Here is a 21,351-nt window from a genome sequence, read left to right as displayed (position 1 = left end):
TGATGATTTATGGAAATTGTGATGGACAGAGCGCGGAAAGATTATGCATTCTGGGCTACTTTGTGCAACTGATGAACTGAACCAATAAATCGGTTTCGCCAAACGTTCGACGCTTGCCCTTTATTGAAATAATCTTAAATGGCTTTCCTTTGATTTACATTTATATTTTGTTAAACGAAAAACAAACTCAAACGAACTACAAAGAAAAAATTGATAAACAGACCTCTTTAAGCTTCCTACTTCACTCTACGAAATTACAATCAAATTCATATTGTACATTAGTTGTATGTATATTAACTGGAATAGTTGCACCGCTTGCCTGCCGGCCTGGGATCCTATCGACTGCCTTTCTGTCTGCCATCTGTCATCTGCCAGGTGGGATGTTAGCAATAGTTTGCGGGGCTGGGATTTGGATTAGTTTTGGATATGTTTCTTGCGAATGAACGACTCCTAAGGTTGAGCTTTCTAAACCAAATTAGCTAAGCTCGAAGCCAGCACCAAACTGTATGGCGTAGAGCAGTTTTTCGCGCATTTGTTCGACGTTATTGAAGGGCGGCAGCTTGAGCAGATTGGCGCAGGTGCTGGCCGTGGGCAGTCGTTCCATGTCACCGGCATTTTGAATAAAGAAAGGAGGATGCAGGTCCTGAAACAAAGAAAAAATTAATTCAAATGAATATTATTTTAAAGAGTTCTTATAGTCACTTTAAAACCCAGTAGTGGTGGCCTGGAGCAGCTGGTGACAAACTTGAGCAGCTGCCGTCGCTGCAGATCATCAAAGCCCTCAAGTGCCGTCCAGAAGGCAACGATTGAGGGGTGTTCTGGTGTGAACTCGCCCCCGTATTTGCAATGCTTCTTGAGATCCTCCAGATCAATTGGTATCTCGGCGCCCGAGATGAGTATTTGAAGCTCCTTATTGCTGAACATATAAAGCCATTCAATGGGCAACACATTTGACAGACCCTTTCGGAAAGCATTGCAGTGGCGACGTATTTGCACGTTGAGCTTGTAGTCGGCCATCAATTGCAGATACTCTATACGATTCGAATTGCTCACTGGTATGCTCTGTCCTTGCGGTTTCAGTTCCACAATCTGTGTCTGGCCCAGGGAACTGCTGCCCACCGTGAAGTCCAAATTCAGTTCGCTAACATCCCCCGTGTAGTCCTTCAGATACAGCAAATTACGGTACAACTCCGGGTCCAATGAAGCCAACTGATGAATGTCCACGTCCGAGTATTTACCGGCCAGCTTTGTTAAGAAGAATTCGGCTAATGGTAGCTCTACCAGGAGATTTTCGTATATGGCCTTTCCCAAAATACGGCCTATGAAGTAATAGTGTTTTTCGTAGTCTTCGAAAAGATCGGCAACGTTTGGATTGGGATAAAGCTTGTTGTCAGTGGTTACCCTAAGGGTGTTGATTAAGAATATTAGTAATTTTTTGTAATTAATATTATTTTTTAGAACTTACATAAAGAAACCGCGGTTGGGATCAAAAGCGGTTTTGATGAGTTCCGACAAGAATTCCCGAAAAACTCCGCCCCCATCGATGCCCGCCTCATCGAGTCCCAGCGAGGAAACGAACTGAATGCGGAACTTTAAACGCAAATCAGGTTCTGTAATATTTAAATTATTAAAAAATAAAAAGAAAAGCTATCCCCATTGCCATTACTAACCATTCTCTGGACGCAACTTGTCGTAGGCATCTTCATAAAGATGCGACCGCCTCACCGTAAGCATAATCGAGGGGCCTTGCAGGAAGGCTTGAAGGTGACCCTGCACCCGCATCTTGTCAGCCGCAACAAGGCCCTGCAAAATGCTTACCCGCTTATTGAAAGCAACCACAAAGGGAATCTCGCGTAATATGGTAATCGAACGAATCTGCTTTGTGGACATGGGCGGTCCATTCTCAAAATCTTCGCGCGTAAAGTCGCGTATCGGTTGGAATGGTCGGATACCTCGCAGGCGACTGCTATGGGTCAATGGTAGATCCGTTGGTCTGTCCAGCGGCAAGTCTAGCCGACTCACAGTCCAGTGCGACTCCGGACAAAAGCCCAAACGTAAGTCACGGGTGTGGATTTGGTTAAGAACAAAGACAACCACATTTAGCAAGTTGGCCCAGATTTGCTTCTGATGCCGCAGCTTCTTGTCATCCGCTTCCGTGTGGCCCAGAACGTTGCGGTAGTTGGCCAAATTGGTGCGAGTCTCTGGGAAGGCCAGCTCCACAAGGCCCAAGCTTATGTCCTTTAATGTTTTTGACATTTGCACGATTTCGGCAATGGAGAACGGCATAAGCCTAACATGGTTGATGGTACTCTGAGCCTGCATCAGAAGCTTGTTCTCCACGAACTCCACGTCATGCAAGGTGGGCAGTAGCCGACCAAAGAGCATGCAGAATGTGGCCAACAGGGGTATAGTGCGATCTACGCCTTGTTGTTTGGCTATCACAAGAAGTAGGTTGTTAGATACTTTGAGTTAAAGCTGGAGAGTTAGTGGTTACTTACGAACAACACCTTTGGAAATGAGGGTGAGCGGAGCAGAGAATCCGAGCTGAGTGGACTCTGCTGCCAACTTAAACCATACAGCACGTATAAACTTTGGGGTGAAGGCCAAAGTATAAAGTAATCTGTGGGGAAACCAATTATAAGTTTTTCATATGAAGGCACTTTTGAAGGCTAAACGTACTTGTATTCGAAGACCGCGTGCTTGTTGTAGATCATCAGGTTGTGACAAATCTCGCAAAGGGCATAGATAAGCTGGCCATTGTCGATATGGGGATCCAGCTGCTGGACAATAAAGTCCACTCTCTCCGTTTCGTTCAGTATGGCGATAGACTCCAGCAAACTTTCGCACTCCTTTTCACTTAGTTCGCTGCTGGTTCGGCACGACTGCTCCATATCGTAATCTAAGGTGCGGGCCGATGGTTGATCCTCATCCTCATCGGAATCGTCAGACTCATCGTCACTATCCCTATGCCGGTGTGGGGCATTGGCCTGGCTTCGCAACGTGGACTTGGGCAACTGAAGAATGTTGGGCATCATTTCCGCAATGAGCCGTATATAGACAACCAGCAATGAATCCTGTTGCAATTGCGCTGGAATCATAAGATTGTTATAGGAATTAGAATATTAGAATATAGAGATTTCCTATTTCACTCACCTAATTGTTTTCGATCGAGAACCAAAAGAGAGTTGAGTAAGAACGAGGAAAACAACACCTCAATGGGCTGAGCTTGGGGCCTCTGCCCCGCTTCCACCCCATGGAATAGAAAACTGCGACGACTGGATGTGTTTTCGGAATCCACTGGCATCGCCGACTCCAGGGCTTCGACCAGTGATCGTATTAACAAGTCAAATGGAAACTCTGAGCTCTGGGCCAAACATGGCAAAACGAAATAACGCAAAGGATCTGTGTGTGGCGTGGCCAGGATGTCCCGAACAAAGTTCTGACAAACGGATAGTGACATGGACGAAACTTGGCCGCCAGCGGAAGCGCGTTTGGCCACAACCAGCGGTCTCAGCAAGAGTTGAAGCAAGGCGTCGGCCAGCGGACTGGGAGCATTCAGAGTCTCCCCGTCCAGGGGCGGACACTTGTCGTCCAGCAGCCGACGCAGGCGAACAAAGTAGTCACGCACAATAAGAAAGCCGAATACTCGCTCCAGATACCTAAACAGCTGGACTTCATCCTCCAAGTAGCGACGCACAGACGAGAAGGTGGTGAAAGTTTCTAGCATGCGCAGCGGGATGGCCTGCGATGTGTGTGACGTGGTCAGCTGGAGCAGGCATGTGTCCAGTAGTCTGCAGACCCTCAATAGCCACGAGGAGTCCTGAGATGAGTGCTGTAGGAGTCGTCCCGGCTGTCGCAAGATTTGCTGACATATCTCGATCTACAATATGAACAAAAACGGATATTTTGTAAGTTTTATATTATTTTAATATTCCTAGGAAATTATTTACGACCTTAAACATATTTTTGAGAGTTCTTATGACTCACACAGTAGATTATTCACTCTACTCACCAATCTCTCACCATCCTTGGCATCGCGGCTGCTGTAGAAGAAGTTCAGACGTCGGAGCAGGAAGGTCAGGCTATTGTCCTCGGTCATGCGATCTTTATTAGCCAGCAGGTAGGCGTCAAAGGCCTCTCGCTCCGCGCGCTTTCTTCGCTGACGGTGAATGAAGGAACGGGCATAGGACTGCAGTACTACTGCCCCGTTGACCCTCTGGCGCAATTCATTTCGCTTCTGGCGCTCCATGGCTGCCTTCCGTATCACAGTGTCTCGGTCGCAGGTGTGGGAGGCTCCACCCAGACTTTGCACTGGACGGCGGCGGTACTCGCCGTCAAATCCGAACATGACGCTGCACTCTTTTGTTGTGGTTGGTCGCAAATTGTTTCAACGGCCCTCTACTACAGCTACAGCTGATCCGATCCACTGCTCTCCTCTCGTTCCACCAGCCTTTCGTTGGCAATCCTCAGTCGCAGCTCTTCCTCATACTTTCCGTGGCAAACGGACGGGCAAATTGCGGCGATTCCGCGGTGGCTTTGGCGCAGATACTTGCTTTTCCCAAATGTATACTTTCACACAACCTTTTCCCTTCGAGATACGTAGAAATTTTAAATGCGTATAAACCTAATTTGCAAATGAATTGTATATTTTCCTCGGACTTTTCGATAGCAATTGAATTGGGCTATCGGCAGGTTGGCCATCTCTAGCACATCTCTAGAAAGTTCAGGGGGCATTCCCGATTTTAAATTCTCAAGATTTAATTATCAATTTAATTTAAGGGTTGTAAAACAACAATAAATAAATTTATTCGTAAAGTTACAACAAACCATAAAATTGGAAAAATTGAAATATAAAAAATCTGTCAAATTAGAAATACCTTTTTTTTAATGAAAATTTAAACTTGTTTTCCGAAGAAAATTCCTTGATTGCCACAAAGTATAATGGAAAAATCTACATAAATACCATTGCAGTTTAAATTTCTAGCAATAGATTAGAAATGAAAGCCATTAATGCCGATACTGCTTACCTGCAATAACACCTATATAAATAGACGTGAATCACCGGATTCGCACTTGTAAACATGTAGGAAGAAATAAACTTACAGCTCCCCCAAAGGTACTGTGAGCTACGTGACCAACTTGATAGATGTACAAACATTTAAATTTTCATTTCATTTCTTTTCCTTTAATATCTTCTGATCACAACGCTGTCATTTTATAGTTGTCAAATAAAATAGTGTCAAGATGAGTAAAATGGTTATATCTAAAACCACTTAATTAGTAGCTTCTGTTAATTTCAAGTATAGTTAGCATCTTTCCTGCAAATGAGAGAGCAGAAACAGCTAGGAGTACTTTCCAGTATGGCCAATATACTGCCGGCGTTCCTAAAGAGCGCTCTGCTTCGCCTGCAGATTCAGTTGGTGCTGTTTCTCGATGAGGCCCAGCAGCGTCCTTGGCACATCCATGGTCTGGTCATCCACCAGCACAATGTCGAAGGTATTCATGTACTTCTCCATGTTCGCCTCCACGTGATCGAAGAGAAAGCCGATCTTCATGATGTGGGATGAAGCTGGAACTCCAGAAGCCATGTCTGCATCGCCGATGGAATCACCCATAACAATGATGTGGTCGCGGGTGTGCACCAGATCGTAATACTCGTTGCCGTCCAGAACGGTTTCGTTCTTATTAAATGTATGAATCATTGGCTGCTGAAAGCCATCCAGATTGCCGTTGCGGTATTTTAGGAAATTAGAGACGACTCGAACGTTGGGGTGCATTACGTTCGCCTGACGCAGCACGGAGACAACGGAGTTGCCGAGGCCCGCGGAGAACACCAGCGTTGGAATGCCCAAGCGATCCAGGTCTGCAAAGAACTCGTGGGTGCGGTCACGTAGCGCATGCTTGTATTTGCTGGCCACATGATCTATTTCTGACTGATCAAAGGAAAATCCGCTGGTCAGTTCGCCTGACTTGGTCCACCACTCGATCATGAATTTGGTCTTTTCTTCGACTGGCATGTGGGGATCGATCTCAATGGGACGATACTTGCGATAGAGCTTCTCCGTCTCGACCTTGAAATTCTCCGGCAGGGACTCGCAGGCGTTGAATATTCCGAAGCTGGAGAGCACAGCGCAGCCATCCTCCGTCCGCTGCTTGGTGATGGTGTAGTCAAAGTCCGACACGAGCTGCATGCGCTCCGGTCCGCCCTGGACGAACTCGTTGATGATCCGCTCCACCTTGGCCGGATCCAGCATACGGCAGTGATCCTGCGTCAGGGCAGGAATGTCTTGGACACGCAGATAGCCTGAAGCCGGCTCTCGTTTCTCGTCACAGCCCATCTTTCCAATCAGTCTGCTTGTCCACCTGGTGAGACGTCTGCGAATGCTCAGGTTGAAATGCAATCTGAACGCGGTTGCTTGTCAAGCGAAATGTGGAGCTTTCGGGGAGCGAAGCGATATCTGCAAATTGTTTAGGCAAGCGAATTAGTTTCGCCTATATGTCGTATATTCCCGATCAGCCGTCGAATGTGCGTGCGTGTGGGTGTGCTGGCGGTTCTACATATATCTAAGGCTGACCTTGGACGTTGTTTTGAATTTGTGGCGAATTTCGTTGTCCCCACCAAAGTTCGGAAAGTCGCTGGTGTTCGTTGTTCCCGGACAACGCTTGTCGCTAGACAACTTGGGCTTATCGTCCAACTATCGTGGCTCTGATACGACAACGTCTTTATTTATAAATTAATGCCGAAAGTAGAATCCAGAGTGTAAACAGAAACGATATGGGTCCCGATTTGCCTCCCTCACACGGCTCTCATCGGAACAGCTGCGGTGGTGCTGGAACGCGTGGAATCGGAACAGAAGCCAAACAGCTGACGAGGGCGCCAATTTTCACATAATTTTAAATTTTAAATCGAATAGAGTTACACCGATATTACAAGTTTTATTTCTTATTTGAAAGATTTCTCTACTAAGGTCTACAATTTCCATGATATTAATAGAAAAAAACAGAAAAGTCTCTTCCGATTTCAAAAGGCATGAGTCTCAGTCACATTTCCACTCGGACTCCTTTGCCATCTTCGTTGATAATACTTAAGTATCTTAATTATAAACGAAACTAATAATGAACATATATCAATAATGAACATTATATATCAAATAACCTAGGGTTGAAACGCAATCCGTTTACATATTAAATATGTATTAAAAAAAAAGAATGAGAAGAAGCATAAACTTAAACTTAAACCAAGTTCTCTGTGATGGGGATAACAAAGGAATATCGCATTAGTCTTCGATAATGATGGCGGCCGGGGGCTGGTTACTCTTCGATGGCACTTGGGGGGTGGTCGCCTGGGGTTTGGGTGGCGCCGGCTGCTGCTGCTTGCCGGCTGGTGGCTCCACGGCCAAGAACTTCCAGTCGCCCGGCAATAGAGGCGTAAACTTCGGATTTCTGGCCAGTTGACTAAATGGAGGACAAGACAAGAGGAAGAGGTTAAAGGAAGTTCACCCTTGGTGTTATTTTATAAAGACTTACCGATTTAAAAAGTTGGCGGCGGAAGCAAAGTTCTTGAAGCGCAACACTCCAACTTCGGGCATCTTGATCATGAACTCCGTTCCTTGGACCTTGGCCCTGTAACGTGGGAGTCCCTTGGCACCGATGAAGCCATAACAAAACTTCTTCTCGTCCTGCTTAACTGGCGAGGCATTCAATGTGGTGGCAGCTACTGTTTTTGGAACTGTCGGTGGCACTGGAACTGGCACCGCTCTCGGAAGTGCAGATGGCGCAGCTTTTTGGAACGTGTTTGCCTCTACCTTGGGACGCACCTCTCCAGAGGGCTGTGCGGGAACCACCTTTGCCGGCAGAGATTGGCGAACGGGTGGGGTATCAACGATAGTCCTCATTTTGACGGGCAAACTCATACGGTTTGAGGATGAAGCCGTAGCGGGTGACTGTGACGTGGAGGCGGATGGCATTGACTTATCGCTGGTCATCATGACTGGCAGGGATGGGCGAGACGCCACCGCCTTCACTGTGACTTTTCGATTTCCCGACAACGATTGCCGAGACATACTCGAGGGAAGAGGATACAATTTCATTGCCTCAATGACACCCGGTGGCAGGCTGGTACGTGGTTTCTCGGGAGGCTTTGATGTAGATGCAGTCGCTGGACCTAATTTGACAACTGTCTGAGCAGTTCCCGGCTGTAATAATACTGTTTTCGGTGGTACCTTGGCCGCACCGGTTGCACTGCGCTTGCTGCCAACCTTTATGCAGTCGGGATCCGGTTTCCCGTCCTGGCTGTATAGTTTGGTGATTGTAATGCCACCAGGCGTTACAGTGTTCCCGTTGCTCAGCAGCTCCTGCAGCGACTCATTGATCTTGCTGTTCATCAAAGAGAGGCGACTTATCTTAGCGGCCGGTGGATGGTCCGATGAGCTTTGTGAAGTGGCATCGGAAGCCACTGCCGTGGTCGAAAGCTGAACTTGTGGCGTCAGTAGCTGCGTGGTGGGCTGCGGTTCTCCATTCTTAATGGGAATATTCGAAATAAAGGGCATAAAGCCACCGGCCATCCGAGATACGGATCCGTCATTTAAGGATATCTTTACTGGAGCCGAGGATGGGCTTGGGGTGATCTGCAGGGAGCGGTTCGCCCCTACCGACTGGATGGTGAAGTTAAGACGGGGTGGTTCCGTCTTTGTCTCGTTCGGCAGAAACTCTTCCTTAACACAAACTTCCTTTTGCTTACCAGGGCTCTCCATCTCCTTCGAATCGTCACTCTTCGGTTCATCCTCCTCGTCGCTGTCAAGGACCACGACGGGTGGAATCGGCTTTTCGTCCTGCGCCGCTTCAACAGAAAGCTGTGGTGGAATTTGCATCAATTCTTCTAAGGATTCTTCCGCTGCGGACTGCTCCTCGAGCTTGGCAGTCGATTCTACATCGATCTCGAAGTGAACTTGGCCATTCACATGAAGCACCCAAAACGCCATGCTGCGACGCTGGGGGTCCACTGGAACCGAGTGCGCCCGCTGATAAACCTCCCGCAGCATTACCTTTCCATCAACACTCTGCAGCAGCACCAGTACCGGTGGTGGCCAACGGTCTAGGTGCAGTGGCCCGAAGTAAATCTTCTTACGGGACGACGGTGTCACAAAGGCGTCATAGGGAGCGTTCTGGAAGAACTGCAGCTTCACCACCTTCTGCTTGTCGACGGCCACTTCCATTACACTGTGGATTCTGTCTCGGGAAATCATGTCTCCAAGGGCGGGAACGAAGATGTGGGAAAAGTCGTCAAAGAGGTCCAGTACCAACCAGCGGTGATCTTCACTGTGCATCTCTGGGATCTGCAACTCATCCACATCGTGATGGTTGACTTTTCGAAACTCAATATTGCTGCGGATTCCAGACACGTTGGCTTTGGTTGGCTTGGGAGGAGGAGTGACTGTCTGCCCAGACTTGGGATTGACAGAAGGCCCCGATTCGAGTTTAGCCACAGAAGAGCGTTCGACTGCAGTCACAGGTCCTTCTGCAGATTCAGGATTAGATGCAGAGGCAGAAGCTGGAGCAGGGACAGTTGAGAGCGCCGTTGATGGCCCCTTTGATGGGCGAAGTGCCGAACATTCCGACTCTCCACAAGGTAGGCCTCCTGAACTGTGCATCTTTTTGTGGTGTTCCCGTATGCGCTGCTTTACGAGCAACGAACAGAGTACGTTAATTTTCTTGGTCAGTAGCGGGTGAGTCTGCGGCGTGGGTTTGGTGCAAGCATTGCCCTCCATGTGTCGGAGGAAGCCCTTAACAAGCCAATAGCTCTGCCTTCCCTGCATCACTACAGCCAGGCGACTCGTGTGCTCGTTCCGCTTACCCTCCATCAGCATGCTAGCCATCAACGGCAGCGCCTTCGGATCAGGAGCAAAATTGGTGTTTACCACTCCGATAGCTCCGCACACCGACGGCATCATATTGGTGGTGGTGGCTGCCAGAAAATTATAGGTCTTCATCTGAACGTCCCATATGAACACATAGCCCGATTCAAAGGCGGCCAGGAAGTTAGTCCACTTTATGATGCACAGAATCTCTTCGTTGGGGGCCGGGATTATCTTGCTTTCGCGTTGGAGCGCCAAATCGATGTCCTGCATTTTCTTGCTCACCAGGGTGTTCATGTTCTTGACTACTTCGTTGTAAAAAGATCTAAAGTTGGGTGAGTCTGTCTCCAGGGACCCAGCAGCTGCTACACTGGGCATTCCAGACCCCGTAACATCCACAGAGGCGGCATTAAGCGAGTAGCAAGCAGCAATGCGAGGTACTTGGATGTCTCTTGGGTGGATCTCCGAAGAAGTAGAAGTGGCTTCTTCAATCTGCAACTTACTGCGTTTGATCGGAATGTGTTCCATGTCTTTGGCGGCAGATCGCTTTAGGAGGCTAACAGTCTCCGGTTCATCAGAATCATCGACCACTTCAATGACAGAAGGAGCCGGTTGCTTCATGGAAGCAAGCTTCCTCTGACGTTCCAGTTCCTTGCGGTAATAGCATACTGCGCCTAGTATACGATCCCTAAGCAACTCTTCCGTCTTCGGCGTCTCATGGCGGGACACATACTCGCGTATTCTCTCAGCCCGGCGACGATTAAGGCGTTGATAGGAGCTCTTTGGCACGGCGACGGCTCGCCGGCACATATTCGGACGCGATCGAAAATAAATAAAAATGGCATCCAGTTCGGCGGATCGCTGATGGGGAGTATCATTAACAAACAAGTTGGAGAGCGCCTCCTTGGTACGGTCGAAGGCGTATTTTTTCGGAGTTTCCAACTCCAACGGCGTCGACAGCTCCACTGGCTCCTTTGGCTTTTCACTTATATGAATCGCTTTCTGCTCCACTTTCAGCTTTGGCTTCTTATCCTTGAATTTCTTTTTGGCTGGTTCCTCGGGTGGTCGCTCAAAGCTATAGTGAGCCTTGATGGCAAGGTCAGGATTGTAGTGGGTGACCTCCGGGTTCCACTGCTCCTTCTCGATGACAACGGGCTTCCCAACAGGTGAAACGCCCCCGCAAAAGCATTTGTAGAGCTGGTGAGTCATGCAGAAGGTGGCGAGATTGTCAACGTCCGGCAGTCGTCGCAGGCTAACAACGCAATGCTTCAACTTTTCCATATCCGTATCCTTAACAATGCAGGGAAAGTTCAAAATTGGCGCCGACATCTTGGCAGTGGCGGCGGCAGCAGCTGCAGCAGCCGCCGCGGCGGCCGCAATCTTCTTTTGCTTCTTGGACCCGGGCGACACCACATCCTTTTTCTCATCAAACATATCCGTGTCGTCAAAGTCCTCGTACCGCTTCGGAGCCTTGGTGCAGCGTCGCTTCTTGTCACCCTGCGACTCGTTAATCAGCAGAGTCTCATTATCGGTTAGCACCAAAGTGGAGGTAAACTCCTTCTCCATTTTTGCCAGTCGAGCAGTGGCTTTACGTCGCAGGTTAAAGGCATCCTCGTTAGAAATTCCACAGACCTGAAAGGCTGACTATTTAAAAGGAGGCTATTGAGTGGTTTTAATGAGCTTACATCGCCAGCTTCCACTCGCATAACACGAGCATTCTCTCCTCCAATGCAACAGCATTCCAGGACGCATTCAGCCCGACCGCAATGATCTTTGAGGGGTATTTCAGTGCCTGTCAGGCTGCCACAAACGCAGCCTAGCTGGCAGTAATCCTTCGCGCAGGGTTTCGTATCTGCAAGAAAAATAAAGGTGTTAGTTATAATTTAAATATATGGTAACTAAGCACTGACCATCCGCATTCCTGGCAGCTGCCGCATCTATAATGGTGGCATTCAATCGCCGCAGCTCATTGGCCAGACGCTTTTGTTTGCTGGGAAGGCGTTTCTTGCCCATTTTTGAGGCGTCTTTGCCGGCCTCCTCTTTTATTGCATTCGGATCGGCTATCTGGGCCGAAGAGTTGGCATTGGCCGCATCTGGATCCTCCATGATGAAGCTATTCTCGCTGCAACTAATAGCCACGGTGTTAATCATGTCGTTGATCATGTCCGCACACGCAAGTTCCACAGGATCTGCCTCAGGGGACAAATCCTCGCGGAAGTTTAGTTTCTGCAGCTCATCGGGATACTGGTGGAAGCTGGCGTCAAGCTCCTCAGAGCGGTCCACAACGCGGCGGACCAGGATATGATTACGGTCGTTCATGTAGGGAATGACGAATGTGAAACTCTTCCTGCGGCCCGCTGGCGTTTGGGCCGCTTGCTCCTCGGCCTCCTTCATACAAGCTGGCGCCTGCTGCAACGTGGAGACACTGAACTCGGCCCACTCGCGGGTGATGTCGTGGTGTGGCAGGATATGCTGCAGATAACGCTTGGCAATCTCGTCCAGCGGTCGTCCCAGTTGGGGCATCACATCCAGCTGAACGGTCGGCATGCTCACCACCGCCATGCTACCTCCGGCAAGCAGCAATGCCGCCGTGTCGTCGTCCAGCGGGCGCTGAAGGGGCTTTTTGGACAGAGGGCAGGGACGGAATATGGCGGGCATGGGAAACTTGTTGAGCACTTTGTGGTTCTTGATAGCAGTCTCTTTGGTGCGAATCACTTTCAGCTCGGGGTAGATGCGGGCATCCATGCACTGGCTGCTACACTGTATCTCGTCGACTTCCTTTGGATTCAGCCGGCTGAGGTATGGCCTCTTCTCCCGACGCAGATTATTGCCCTGAGCTCCCGGAAGACGCACCATCTCTCCATCTATTTGGATTACCTACAGAATAAAGCATGTGGTTTATGTACCCATTAACAGATCTCTGCTGCACAAACTCACCTGGTAATAGTACCTGGAGTTCTCCGTGGCCACATAACTGGCTGCCTGCCAGCCCTGTCGGGTGAAAGGCATTTGGGTGGCGGGCGACTGCAGAGCTTGCATCGCTCCAATCTTCACCTTTCGCTGGCGCTGCTTCCGCTGCAACTCCCTGTATATATTGGCCTCATTGTTAATAATGACCATCTTCTGGTTCTTACAGCCCTGCAGGTAGTGCCGTCGTTCCGCAACTGTCCTCAAACGCTGCAATGCCTCCGGCACCGCTGGCATGTCCATTGGCGGGGCCATGCTATGCCTAGTGACCTGTCCGTCGTGGCCCATCGGTTCCAGCAGCTTATTCTTATCATCCTTACTGTCGGAACGCAGCATCGAGTTTGTGTAGTGCTCCCGCATGTAGGCATCCAGGGAATCACTAACGAAGGCGGCGTTGCCCTCGAGCGTTTTACAGTTCTGCGGCACCAACGGTGTGAGCAGCATGCCCGGCTGGTGGACACTCTCATCAAAGCCCACGAAATCCTCGCTGCCATCGTCCTCGGATGCGGTGACCGCCGCCGAACCAACTTCGGCAGTCATGTTGGCCTCGTTCGCAAATGTCTTGACCCTCACTTTGCTGATGAGCATGTCCAGGAATTTGCTGCCTCCGACCATTTCATCCGACTTCCGAGTCTTATCCGACTTCTCGTTACTGGAGCAGGTGCTGCTGGGCTCCTTACTGGGCGTGGGGGGAGTGAGATCGTCACACCAGGAAGTTATTTTCTTCGCTACTTTAGTAGGAGTTTTTTCTTCTGTGACTTTGGAAATGCTCAAGTCGGATTCCAGGATCTCATCAGCGTCTGCCTGGGTTTCCTGTTTGTCATTGTCGCATTCCTTTTCCGCCAGGACCTCGACATTTCGGTTGGCGTCCTCTATCAACGACAGTCCTCGTTTGCTACTCTTTAGCAGTTCTAGTTGCTCCTTCATCTGTTTGGAGACCTCCTCAGCGCCCAGAGGCTCGGCCACGCTGTAGATCTCCGTTTCCTCGTACTCCTCGATGCGACCCATCTTCCTGTAGTAGCTGATCAAACTCTTAGACCACTGTCGAACGTTTTGTAAACGTCGCTTGATCATCCGCTTGAGACGAGGATCGAAGAGCACGGTGCGGGCCCGCTGCACGATGCGAACCCGATTTCCCCGCTTCCGCCACGCATATTTCCGGATGACGCAGTGGGGAGTGAGGGCGTATATTATGAATCGCTTAACATTCCACCAATTCTGCTGCAGGAAGGTGTCGGAAACAGGATATTTCCTTTTGAGGTGACGATATTTTTTTAGTTCCTTGCCTTTTAAAATAATGGGCGGCAAGTCGCAAGTCATGCTGGAAAAAACGAATTTATTACATAAAGTTTAAAGCTTCCAAAAATGCATAGGGCATTTAAAGTGCAACCAATTATTACAATTATCGTAAATGGGCAGCACCGGCAGCTTATCATTTGATCTATGCAGTATCACCTGTCCTGGCTATAGTTTTCTATCCAGTTTATTTTAAGAACCTCTCCGAAAATTAATTTAACAAGATTTCCGTTTTAATTAATAATTAAAAACACTTTTTTGTTCAATCATTTGAAACTCAATGGGCAGCATTGGTCCTAATCAATAGATACACACGTAAAACTCTTCTTAAAACACAAATGACCTGTATATATTTTCATACATATTTACGCTTTATTATTTATACGCACTTTTGCAAACGAAGCCAGAATCACAAATGTCGGCAAAGACAAAAAAATGTAAAGCTGACTTAGCGCCTTCCAGGGGCACGCATACCTCACTAACACCCACACACGCGCACGAGGGGATGCGATGCGATGCGCTGAACTAAAACATTTTCCGATTTTGATTTTCCTCACTTAAGCTGACTAACAAAAACGACACCCGCACCTCGCCAGCAAACAAAACACTTTAATTGACGCGGAGAGATGCATTTATTTCAGCAGCAAGTTGAATTGTAGACGCCGCGTGCGATTTTGCGATCAGATCGAAAGACACAAGAATCAGACTCAGTCACAGCAGTTAGGCTGTGTGTGTGTTGGGTGAGCCCTGGTATTCACCCGTTTCAGTTATTCCCTCGGAATGGTTGGTATCGAAACGGCGGTTGTTGCTTTTGTGGGAGCGGGAGGGTCGGAAGGTGTGCTGCCATACACGTGCGCGCTACTATTTATTATGTAAACCCTCTAAATATATTTAAAGAAGAAGACCGATAATCTCAAATAATATCCTTGTTTACCAACACTGAATATTAGTGGCGAAGATTTAGAAAATTTCTAAAAAGCGTAATAGCCGTAATAGCGGGATCAACAAATAAAAAAAAAATGTATTCTCTTTCTAGTTCTATTTCTTTTTAGGAAAAAAAAACCAAGAACTTTTAGTATGTACATATTTTATAAGCAAATTTTAAGAAATATTGTCCTGCGGCAATTAATTGATATACGCAAAAAAAAACATTTAAAAAAGCGTTATTTAGTTTCTTTTCCGGGAAACAAATCAATAACCTCAAAATTGAAATACAAAATGGCGTCGCAATAGATACATACACAACTGATCACATGCGTCACTTGAAAGCACCCTGAAGAACACCCACGCCGGCAATGTCCTTTCGCACTGTACTTTACGTCTGTTTAGGGACTACGTACCTGTACTTGTGGTAAGCCTTAGTCCCTTTTCAATCCCTCGGCAGTTGCCAATCCTTTTTTGCGACGCAATTGCAGAAATTATTTTGCAATTAATCCACAGCTCTCGCTGACGACGCGTCGAAAAGCATACCTCGAATACATACACACTGACAGATGGCCGATGAATCCGATAGGCAGCCCGCCAACCAGAACAGGGCTGCATTATGGAAAAGCAAAACTGCATGCTAGTTTGTTTATTTTTGTTTTTTTATGCGATGAATGAGTGTAGGCTGTGCCAAATATGATTTATGTTAATTACAATATTAAGATACTAAATTCAGATTAGAATCTTTAATCGCGTGAGTAATTTTTGCTATTGTCGAAGAATGTGAACATGCCATCGTTCCACTTTAACGGCATTAGATTATTTTGCATCCCTAGCACTTGACGGAACAAAGTGGCTTGTCAGATATTTCCGTTTTATTTTCAGGTTATAAACAAGCATGACCCAATTTAAAAATATAAAACAACGTTTTTTTATTTCTCTTTTTCCCTTTTTTATTTTTTATTTTAAGACTAATATGTACATAATAAGGAAGAACAATAAATATTGCTTGGGATGGTACTGTACCTGCAAGAAAAGAAAAATGTATTAAATATTTATCGAATCAGAAGGAAGGTGGAAAGACTAAATTTATTTTTTCAGCAGGACCTAATTTAGAGGATTGTTTTTGTTGCGGTTAATGTGAATCATTCCACATATATCAGCACTCCTTTCACATCATCTAAACGGTTAGCTGAACATTCAAATGGCAAGCGAAACTTACCTTTAAAATTAGTTTAAGCCAGGTTAGCGGGAAAGCGGGTAAAACATGCAACTGTAACAAGGGGAAATTATTTTTAATTATATTAAAGTTACGGGTGGAAAATATTAGTTTCGTGGAAAATAATCAGTAGACGGTTAATGTTGCAGTTGCGGTTAATGTGAAAAATCATGCCACATAATTCATGTATCCATTCTCATCATTTCCGTTGAAACATTGCCAGATCTTTGAACAAAATATTTACCTTTTTTTTAATTTAAAAGGTTTTATTATGGTTTGCCGTAATTGACCACCTGGAAGAAACAAAAACTATTTAATTTTAGCAAGATGTTAGGAAATTTCTTATTTTACAGACAATAATAAACAATATTATTTTCAGTAAGACCAATCTCGCATTCAACAGGAGAAGTTTCAAATTTCAGATAGGGGCGAAAGTTAGTGCTCATCATTTAAAATTTAGACTTATTATTTTTATTTTGTAGGTATTTACCTTTTTAAGGAAGCTTTATAGTCCTAAGTAATGCCCATTCCATAATGCTTTAATTTTTCTGTAGATAACCTGAAATATAAAGAAACGAGTTTTATTATAAAGAGTGCATTATTATGCTTAATTTCATTTAATGGCCAAAAAAATTCACGAAAGAATTGTCGACTGAAATTTCTTTGTTAAGCCCGCAGGAAACGTTGCCTAACATACACACATCAGAAGCATTACTGTTCCCAATCATAGTCACAGGCGCTCGTGGGATTCGAAGCAGCTGCCGGCTTAATATCCTGGGGTATATAGATTTCTTTTTACAAAATTCCAGAGCTTTATTTTTCAGAAGGAAATTTTTAAAACTAATGTTTAGAAATCAAAAGGTTTAAATTTTTATTTACCTTTAAGGAAAGTTGTTTGTTGTCTCAAGCAGTCAATAGTTTGAAATCTGATAGGCCCCTGGAAAATAAACAAAAACATAATTTAATAAAGCAGCTAAAATTTTCATAACAATTTTAAATATTAACAATTTTCAGTAAGACCAATCTCGCATTCAACAAGAGAAGTTTCAATTTTCAGATAGGGGCGAAAGTTAGTGCTCATCAGAGAAAATGTTTTAATTGATGAAATACCTAAAGTTTATCTTACCTTTTTATTTATGATTTAATAGATTTCATTCCTTTCTGCAACTCATCTCCTTTTAAGGTTTGCTGAAAAATAGAGAATTCATTCAATTAGTTATGTAAAAATCATAAAATATATAGATGAGTCTATTTATATATTTTCAGTAAGACCAATCTCGCATTCAACAAGAGAAGTTTCAAATTTCAGATAGGGGCGAAAGTTAGTACTCATCAGATACAAATTTTGAATTTTAAAATAACCTTAAGATTTCTTACCATTTATGCTTGGTGGAGGGATTCGTTCCTATTCCTTGGCCAATATTGGTTTTAACTGGAAATTAGAAAAATCAATGATTAGTTTGGTAAAAAATATCAAATATCAAGACGGATATTTTTATATTTCTTTTCAGTAAGACCAATCTCGCATTCAACAAGAGAAGTTTCAATTTTCAGATAGGGGCGAAAGTTAGTGCTCATCAGAGAAAATGTTTTAATTGATGAAATACCTAGTTTTTCTTACCTTTTCATTTATGATTTAATAGATTTCATTCCTTTCTGCAACTCATCTCCTTTTAAGGTTTGCTGAAAAATAGAGAATTTATTCAATTAGTTATGTAAAAATCATAAAATATATAGATGAGTCTATTTATATATTTTCAGTAAGACCAATCTCGCATTCAACAAGAGAAGTTTCAATTTTCAGATAGGGGCGAAAGTTAGTACTCATCAGATACAAATTTATTAATTTTAAAATAACCTTAATATTTCTTACCTATTTATGCTTGGTGGAGGGATTCGTTCCTATTCCTTGGCCAATATTGGTTTTAACTGGAAATTAGAAAAATCAATGATTAGTTTGGTAAAAAATATCAAATATCAAGACGGATGTTTTTTATATTTCTTTTCAGTAAGACCAATCTCGCATTCAACAAGAGAAGTTTCAATTTTCAGATAGGGGCGAAAGTTAGTACTCATCAGAAAAGAAATGAAAAATCGTTGTAACCGTGAGATAATTACCTTATCGGTTTTATCCAGTTGTTCAGTTATTTGTCCTCACCTGAAACTAAAGGAAAGTAAACAAAATTAGTAAATATATTCGTAAAACAATGAGAAATAAATAGAAATTGCTTTTTTGTTTAATTGTTCAGTAAGACCAATCTCGCATTCAACAAGAGAAGTTTCAAATTTCAGATAGGGGCGAAAGTTATTGCTCATCAGGGATAATCAACAAAAAAGCATCTTACTTTACTTGAAAATATAGTTATGAAACTTACCTTCTATATATGAGTAAACCTGCCTAGCTAAACAATTAAAAGAAAGTCTAGAAATACTACAAAATAAATCAATTCTTTACAATAAAATATATCATTTATTGCATTGCGAATGTCACTTAAATGCATTTGAAAACGTTCTTGCATCTCTACACATAAAAACACTCCTTAAACTTAGCAACTAAAAATTGTAGGGTATCTCTACGGAAAACTGTAGAGATCTGTATAAATCCTAAGCCTATAGAAACATTTTATTCCTGAGCTTCTCTATCCCTATCCTTATCCTTCTTCTTCTTCTTTTTCTTCTCCTTTTCTGCTGGCTCAGCATCACCGGATGCTTCAGCAGGGGCTTCTTCATCGCCCTTGTGCTTCTTCTTATTCTTCTTCTTTTTCTCGCCCTTCGATGGCGTCTCCTCAGCGGTGGCTGCTGCTGCCGATTCCTCAACACTGGAGGTGCTCAGCTTGCGCTGTAGCAGAAAAATAGATAAGTAATCCAAAATCCACACCAAAAGTTCATTTTCCAATCATACCTTGCTGACTTCGCTAGATCCATTAGATGGAGGGGCTGCTGCCTCTGGAGCAGCAACTGGCTTCTTGGCATTGTAGTCCACGAACCCAGTTAGCCACTCCTTTGGTGTGTTCTCGTTGGGCCTGCCAAACTTGTCCAGTTTTCCGGCGGCGATGAGCGCCTTCTTTGCCGAAGCCTTCGGACCCAATCCCCACTTGCTCGGATAGGTATCACGCTCCATGATCACTCGCTTGATCTTGGCCACCACGCCATGGTCGCATGACGACATTGTGGCTGTGGTCATTAGAGCAATGGCCAGGCAAATGGCCTCACCCTTTGTGGTGCAGATGACAATCTCCTGATCGATCTCAATACCGTCCTCGTAGCGCAGGACACCTGGCAACATTATCTTGGCTCCGTAGCACACGGCATTAACCTGCAAGAAAAATTTAAGATGCATTTAGATTCATTTCTAGCAAATATTGATGTTTAAGATATTGTCGACTGAAATTTCTTTGTTGAGCCTGCGGAGGAGCCTGCACAACATACACACATCAGAAGCATTACTGTTCCCAATCAAAGTCACAGGAGCTCGGGGGTTTCAAAGCAACTGCCGGCTTAATATCATGGGGTAAGTTTATGTACAAATTGTTTCACTTACGGAACTGTCTTTCATGATGATACGCTTGTGGTTCACCAGAAGACCCTCCAGTGGCTTGATGACGCGTCTCAGCAGGGACTCGTCTTTGTGGTTCTCATACAGCCACATGGCATCAAGAACGTCGTGCATGGTCACCATGCCATCGCGCTCAGACTGAATGCCCGAACGGACACGACGCAGTTCCAACATCTGGCCACCGACGCCCAGGACTAGACCCAGATGGACGCACATGGTACGAATGTAGGAGCCGGCCTCGCAACTAACCCAAAAAACACCTGAGCACGTCAGTATCCGGCATAGGAGGGAAAAGAAATGGAATTTTATAATATAGAATGTGCATTTGCGTTATGGGGCAAATACTGGGGTTTTGCTCGAATTAAGGAAGCTGCATCCCTGCCTGATAGTCAGTCTCAGGCAGCGACAAAGCAGCTCCTGACTTAAAAAAATAAACTTTTAGGAAACTCACCCATATTGCGGCTCTCATCGTAATCCAAGAGCTTGCTGTCGTACACCGTACGCACACGAAGCTGACGCTTTACGGCGGAGATAAGAGGTGGGCGCTGGAATAGAGCACCACGCAGTTTCTCCAAGCCTTGGCGTACCTTGGCCACAGATTCGACGGCACCGTGAAGTTTGAAAATGGCCACATACTCCTTTCCAGCGCTCTGCTGGGACTTCACCAGACGAGTGGCACGGTCGATGCAAACAATCAGGCAACCTGCCAAGCACGCGGGCACATTGAGGTTAGGTCAGGTTAGTGCGTTGCGCGCGCATGGACCACTTACCCGTAACCTTGGGATCTAGCGTGCCCGAGTGTCCCGTCTTCTCCACCTTGAGGATCTTTTTAATCCAGGCAACCACTTCATGGGAACTGGGATTCGAGGGCTTGTCAAGATTAATGAAGCCTGTCTTCATGTACTCCTTGATGTCGCGGTTCAACGGCGAGGAGCCGTGGGCCAGTGGTGTGTAGTGGTTTGAACGCACGTTCAGCTTGTCGAAGTTCTTTAGCAACAGCGGCCATTGCGAGGTGTCCAGCTCTGCTATCTTGGAGGAGGGCTTGATCTGGAAGTTGCCCTGCTTTTGCAAGGTGCCAATGTCTTCGGCATCCACCGGCTCCTCCTTGATCTTCTTCTTCTTCTTTTCCTTGCGTACCTCTGGGAATAGATTCTCCTTGTAATGGCATGTCACGGTTTATTCATCATCCATGAACTTACCCACGTCGGCCATTTTTATTTCAATTTGTCTGCAACGTTTAACTACTGTGAGAGCAACCTCCACACGTGTTGCGCGCTGCAAGAAAAAAGACGGAAAACACGTGGAGAGTGTGACCGTTGAAAAATACCACCAGTGCTGCCAACTATCGACCTATCGAAATAAAATATCGGACGCTAACTGGCGTCGAAGTGGAACGGTGGAATTAGAACACAGCAACGAATATTTTGTTTTTTAATTATTTCTGTATTTAGCCACTAAATTTAATAAAATAAACACTAGAATTGTTAAAAATTGAATAAACTATTGTTTTTTTTTTACATTGAGCGGGTTCTACA

At 45.5% G+C, this 21,351-nt stretch overlaps 4 protein-coding genes and 9 non-coding genes across 15 annotated transcripts; all 13 read right to left on the bottom strand.

Moving 5' to 3' along the window:
• Positions 1 to 89: 89 nt before the first annotated feature.
• Positions 90 to 4,680, bottom strand: LOC108133201 (ubiquitin-protein ligase E3C). The gene is made up of 8 exons (XM_017253028.3): positions 4,013 to 4,680; positions 3,154 to 3,880; positions 2,680 to 3,088; positions 2,499 to 2,620; positions 1,671 to 2,435; positions 1,466 to 1,610; positions 703 to 1,402; positions 90 to 643 (listed from the first exon to the last, which is right to left on the bottom strand). The coding sequence occupies exons 1-8, from the start codon at positions 4,346 to 4,348 to the stop codon at positions 476 to 478; spliced, it is 3,372 nt and encodes a 1,123-aa protein (XP_017108517.2). The 5' UTR covers positions 4,349 to 4,680; the 3' UTR covers positions 90 to 475.
• A 483-nt stretch (positions 4,681 to 5,163) lies between these two features.
• On the bottom strand, positions 5,164 to 6,933 carry cN-IIIB (cytosolic 5'-nucleotidase IIIB). Its single transcript, XM_043210276.2, has 2 exons — positions 6,576 to 6,933; positions 5,164 to 6,458 (listed from the first exon to the last, which is right to left on the bottom strand). Exon 2 carries the CDS (start codon positions 6,336 to 6,338, stop codon positions 5,385 to 5,387), a length of 954 nt encoding a protein of 317 aa, XP_043066211.1. The 5' UTR covers positions 6,339 to 6,458; positions 6,576 to 6,933; the 3' UTR covers positions 5,164 to 5,384.
• ocm (over compensating males) lies at positions 6,928 to 15,597 on the bottom strand. Of its 3 annotated transcripts, none has more exons than XM_070278930.1 (6): positions 15,458 to 15,597; positions 12,792 to 14,142; positions 11,765 to 12,731; positions 11,540 to 11,706; positions 7,528 to 11,486; positions 6,928 to 7,455 (listed from the first exon to the last, which is right to left on the bottom strand). In XM_070278930.1, exons 2-6 carry the CDS (start codon positions 14,139 to 14,141, stop codon positions 7,278 to 7,280), a joined length of 6,621 nt encoding a protein of 2,206 aa, XP_070135031.1. In that variant the 5' UTR covers position 14,142; positions 15,458 to 15,597; the 3' UTR covers positions 6,928 to 7,277. The 3 variants fall into 3 exon arrangements, with proteins under 3 accessions (XP_070135031.1, XP_043066213.1, XP_017108260.2); XM_043210278.2 differs by lacking the exon at positions 15,458 to 15,597 and adding an exon at positions 15,359 to 15,377; XM_017252771.3 differs by lacking the exon at positions 15,458 to 15,597 and adding an exon at positions 14,507 to 14,848.
• A 1,029-nt stretch (positions 15,598 to 16,626) lies between these two features.
• On the bottom strand, positions 16,627 to 16,715 carry LOC122321298 (small nucleolar RNA Me28S-Gm1083). Its single transcript, XR_006246071.1, has one exon. It is a non-coding gene; the product is annotated as a small nucleolar RNA Me28S-Gm1083 (small nucleolar RNA).
• Positions 16,716 to 16,906: 191 nt separating this feature from the next.
• On the bottom strand, positions 16,907 to 17,041 carry LOC122321320 (small nucleolar RNA snoR639/H1). The gene has a single exon (XR_006246093.1). It is a non-coding gene; the product is annotated as a small nucleolar RNA snoR639/H1 (small nucleolar RNA).
• A 220-nt stretch (positions 17,042 to 17,261) lies between these two features.
• Positions 17,262 to 17,350, bottom strand: LOC122321299 (small nucleolar RNA Me28S-Gm1083). The gene has a single exon (XR_006246072.1). It is a non-coding gene; the product is annotated as a small nucleolar RNA Me28S-Gm1083 (small nucleolar RNA).
• A 163-nt stretch (positions 17,351 to 17,513) lies between these two features.
• LOC122321301 (small nucleolar RNA Me28S-Gm1083) lies at positions 17,514 to 17,602 on the bottom strand. Its single transcript, XR_006246074.1, has one exon. It is a non-coding gene; the product is annotated as a small nucleolar RNA Me28S-Gm1083 (small nucleolar RNA).
• A 156-nt stretch (positions 17,603 to 17,758) lies between these two features.
• LOC122321297 (small nucleolar RNA Me28S-Gm1083) lies at positions 17,759 to 17,847 on the bottom strand. The gene has a single exon (XR_006246070.1). It is a non-coding gene; the product is annotated as a small nucleolar RNA Me28S-Gm1083 (small nucleolar RNA).
• A 161-nt stretch (positions 17,848 to 18,008) lies between these two features.
• LOC122321300 (small nucleolar RNA Me28S-Gm1083) lies at positions 18,009 to 18,097 on the bottom strand. Its single transcript, XR_006246073.1, has one exon. It is a non-coding gene; the product is annotated as a small nucleolar RNA Me28S-Gm1083 (small nucleolar RNA).
• A 159-nt stretch (positions 18,098 to 18,256) lies between these two features.
• Positions 18,257 to 18,345, bottom strand: LOC122321296 (small nucleolar RNA Me28S-Gm1083). The gene has a single exon (XR_006246069.1). It is a non-coding gene; the product is annotated as a small nucleolar RNA Me28S-Gm1083 (small nucleolar RNA).
• Positions 18,346 to 18,496: 151 nt separating this feature from the next.
• LOC122321302 (small nucleolar RNA Me28S-Gm1083) lies at positions 18,497 to 18,586 on the bottom strand. The gene has a single exon (XR_006246075.1). It is a non-coding gene; the product is annotated as a small nucleolar RNA Me28S-Gm1083 (small nucleolar RNA).
• A 121-nt stretch (positions 18,587 to 18,707) lies between these two features.
• Positions 18,708 to 21,175, bottom strand: Nop60B (dyskerin pseudouridine synthase 1 Nop60B). Its single transcript, XM_017252773.3, has 6 exons — positions 21,016 to 21,175; positions 20,587 to 20,955; positions 20,268 to 20,519; positions 19,802 to 20,076; positions 19,163 to 19,576; positions 18,708 to 19,099 (listed from the first exon to the last, which is right to left on the bottom strand). The coding sequence occupies exons 1-6, from the start codon at positions 21,026 to 21,028 to the stop codon at positions 18,884 to 18,886; spliced, it is 1,539 nt and encodes a 512-aa protein (XP_017108262.1). The 5' UTR covers positions 21,029 to 21,175; the 3' UTR covers positions 18,708 to 18,883.
• LOC122321321 (small nucleolar RNA snoR639/H1) lies at positions 19,639 to 19,773 on the bottom strand. Its single transcript, XR_006246094.1, has one exon. It is a non-coding gene; the product is annotated as a small nucleolar RNA snoR639/H1 (small nucleolar RNA).
• Positions 21,176 to 21,351: the final 176 nt, after the last annotated feature.

Source organism: Drosophila bipectinata, chromosome 2R (genome assembly GCF_030179905.1).
Source record: "Drosophila bipectinata strain 14024-0381.07 chromosome 2R, DbipHiC1v2, whole genome shotgun sequence".
NCBI classification, from domain to species: domain Eukaryota; kingdom Metazoa; phylum Arthropoda; class Insecta; order Diptera; family Drosophilidae; genus Drosophila; species Drosophila bipectinata.
Note: the sequence above shows the minus strand (reverse complement) of the source record. Positions and strands in the feature narration are given on the sequence as shown.

Coding starts and splice junctions, on each gene's coding strand:
- LOC108133201 (XM_017253028.3), bottom strand. CDS start 4,348: ATGTTCGGATTTGACGGCGAGTACCGCCGCCGTCCAGTGCAAAGTCTG. Junction 3,881..4,012: donor CCAAGGATGGTGAGAGATTG/GTGAGTAGAGTG, acceptor TTCATATTGTAG/ATCGAGATATGTCAGCAAAT. Junction 3,089..3,153: donor TCTCGATCGAAAACAATTAG/GTGAGTGAAATA, acceptor TTATGATTCCAG/CGCAATTGCAACAGGATTCA.
- cN-IIIB (XM_043210276.2), bottom strand. CDS start 6,338: ATGGGCTGTGACGAGAAACGAGAGCCGGCTTCAGGCTATCTGCGTGTC.
- ocm (XM_070278930.1), bottom strand. CDS start 14,141: ATGACTTGCGACTTGCCGCCCATTATTTTAAAAGGCAAGGAACTAAAA. Junction 12,732..12,791: donor ACTCCAGGTACTATTACCAG/GTGAGTTTGTGC, acceptor TTTATTCTGTAG/GTAATCCAAATAGATGGAGA. Junction 7,456..7,527: donor GCCGCCAACTTTTTAAATCG/GTAAGTCTTTAT, acceptor TCCTCCATTTAG/TCAACTGGCCAGAAATCCGA.
- Nop60B (XM_017252773.3), bottom strand. Junction 20,077..20,267: donor CGATGAGAGCCGCAATATGG/GTGAGTTTCCTA, acceptor TGACGTGCTCAG/GTGTTTTTTGGGTTAGTTGC. Junction 19,577..19,801: donor TCATCATGAAAGACAGTTCC/GTAAGTGAAACA, acceptor TTTTTCTTGCAG/GTTAATGCCGTGTGCTACGG.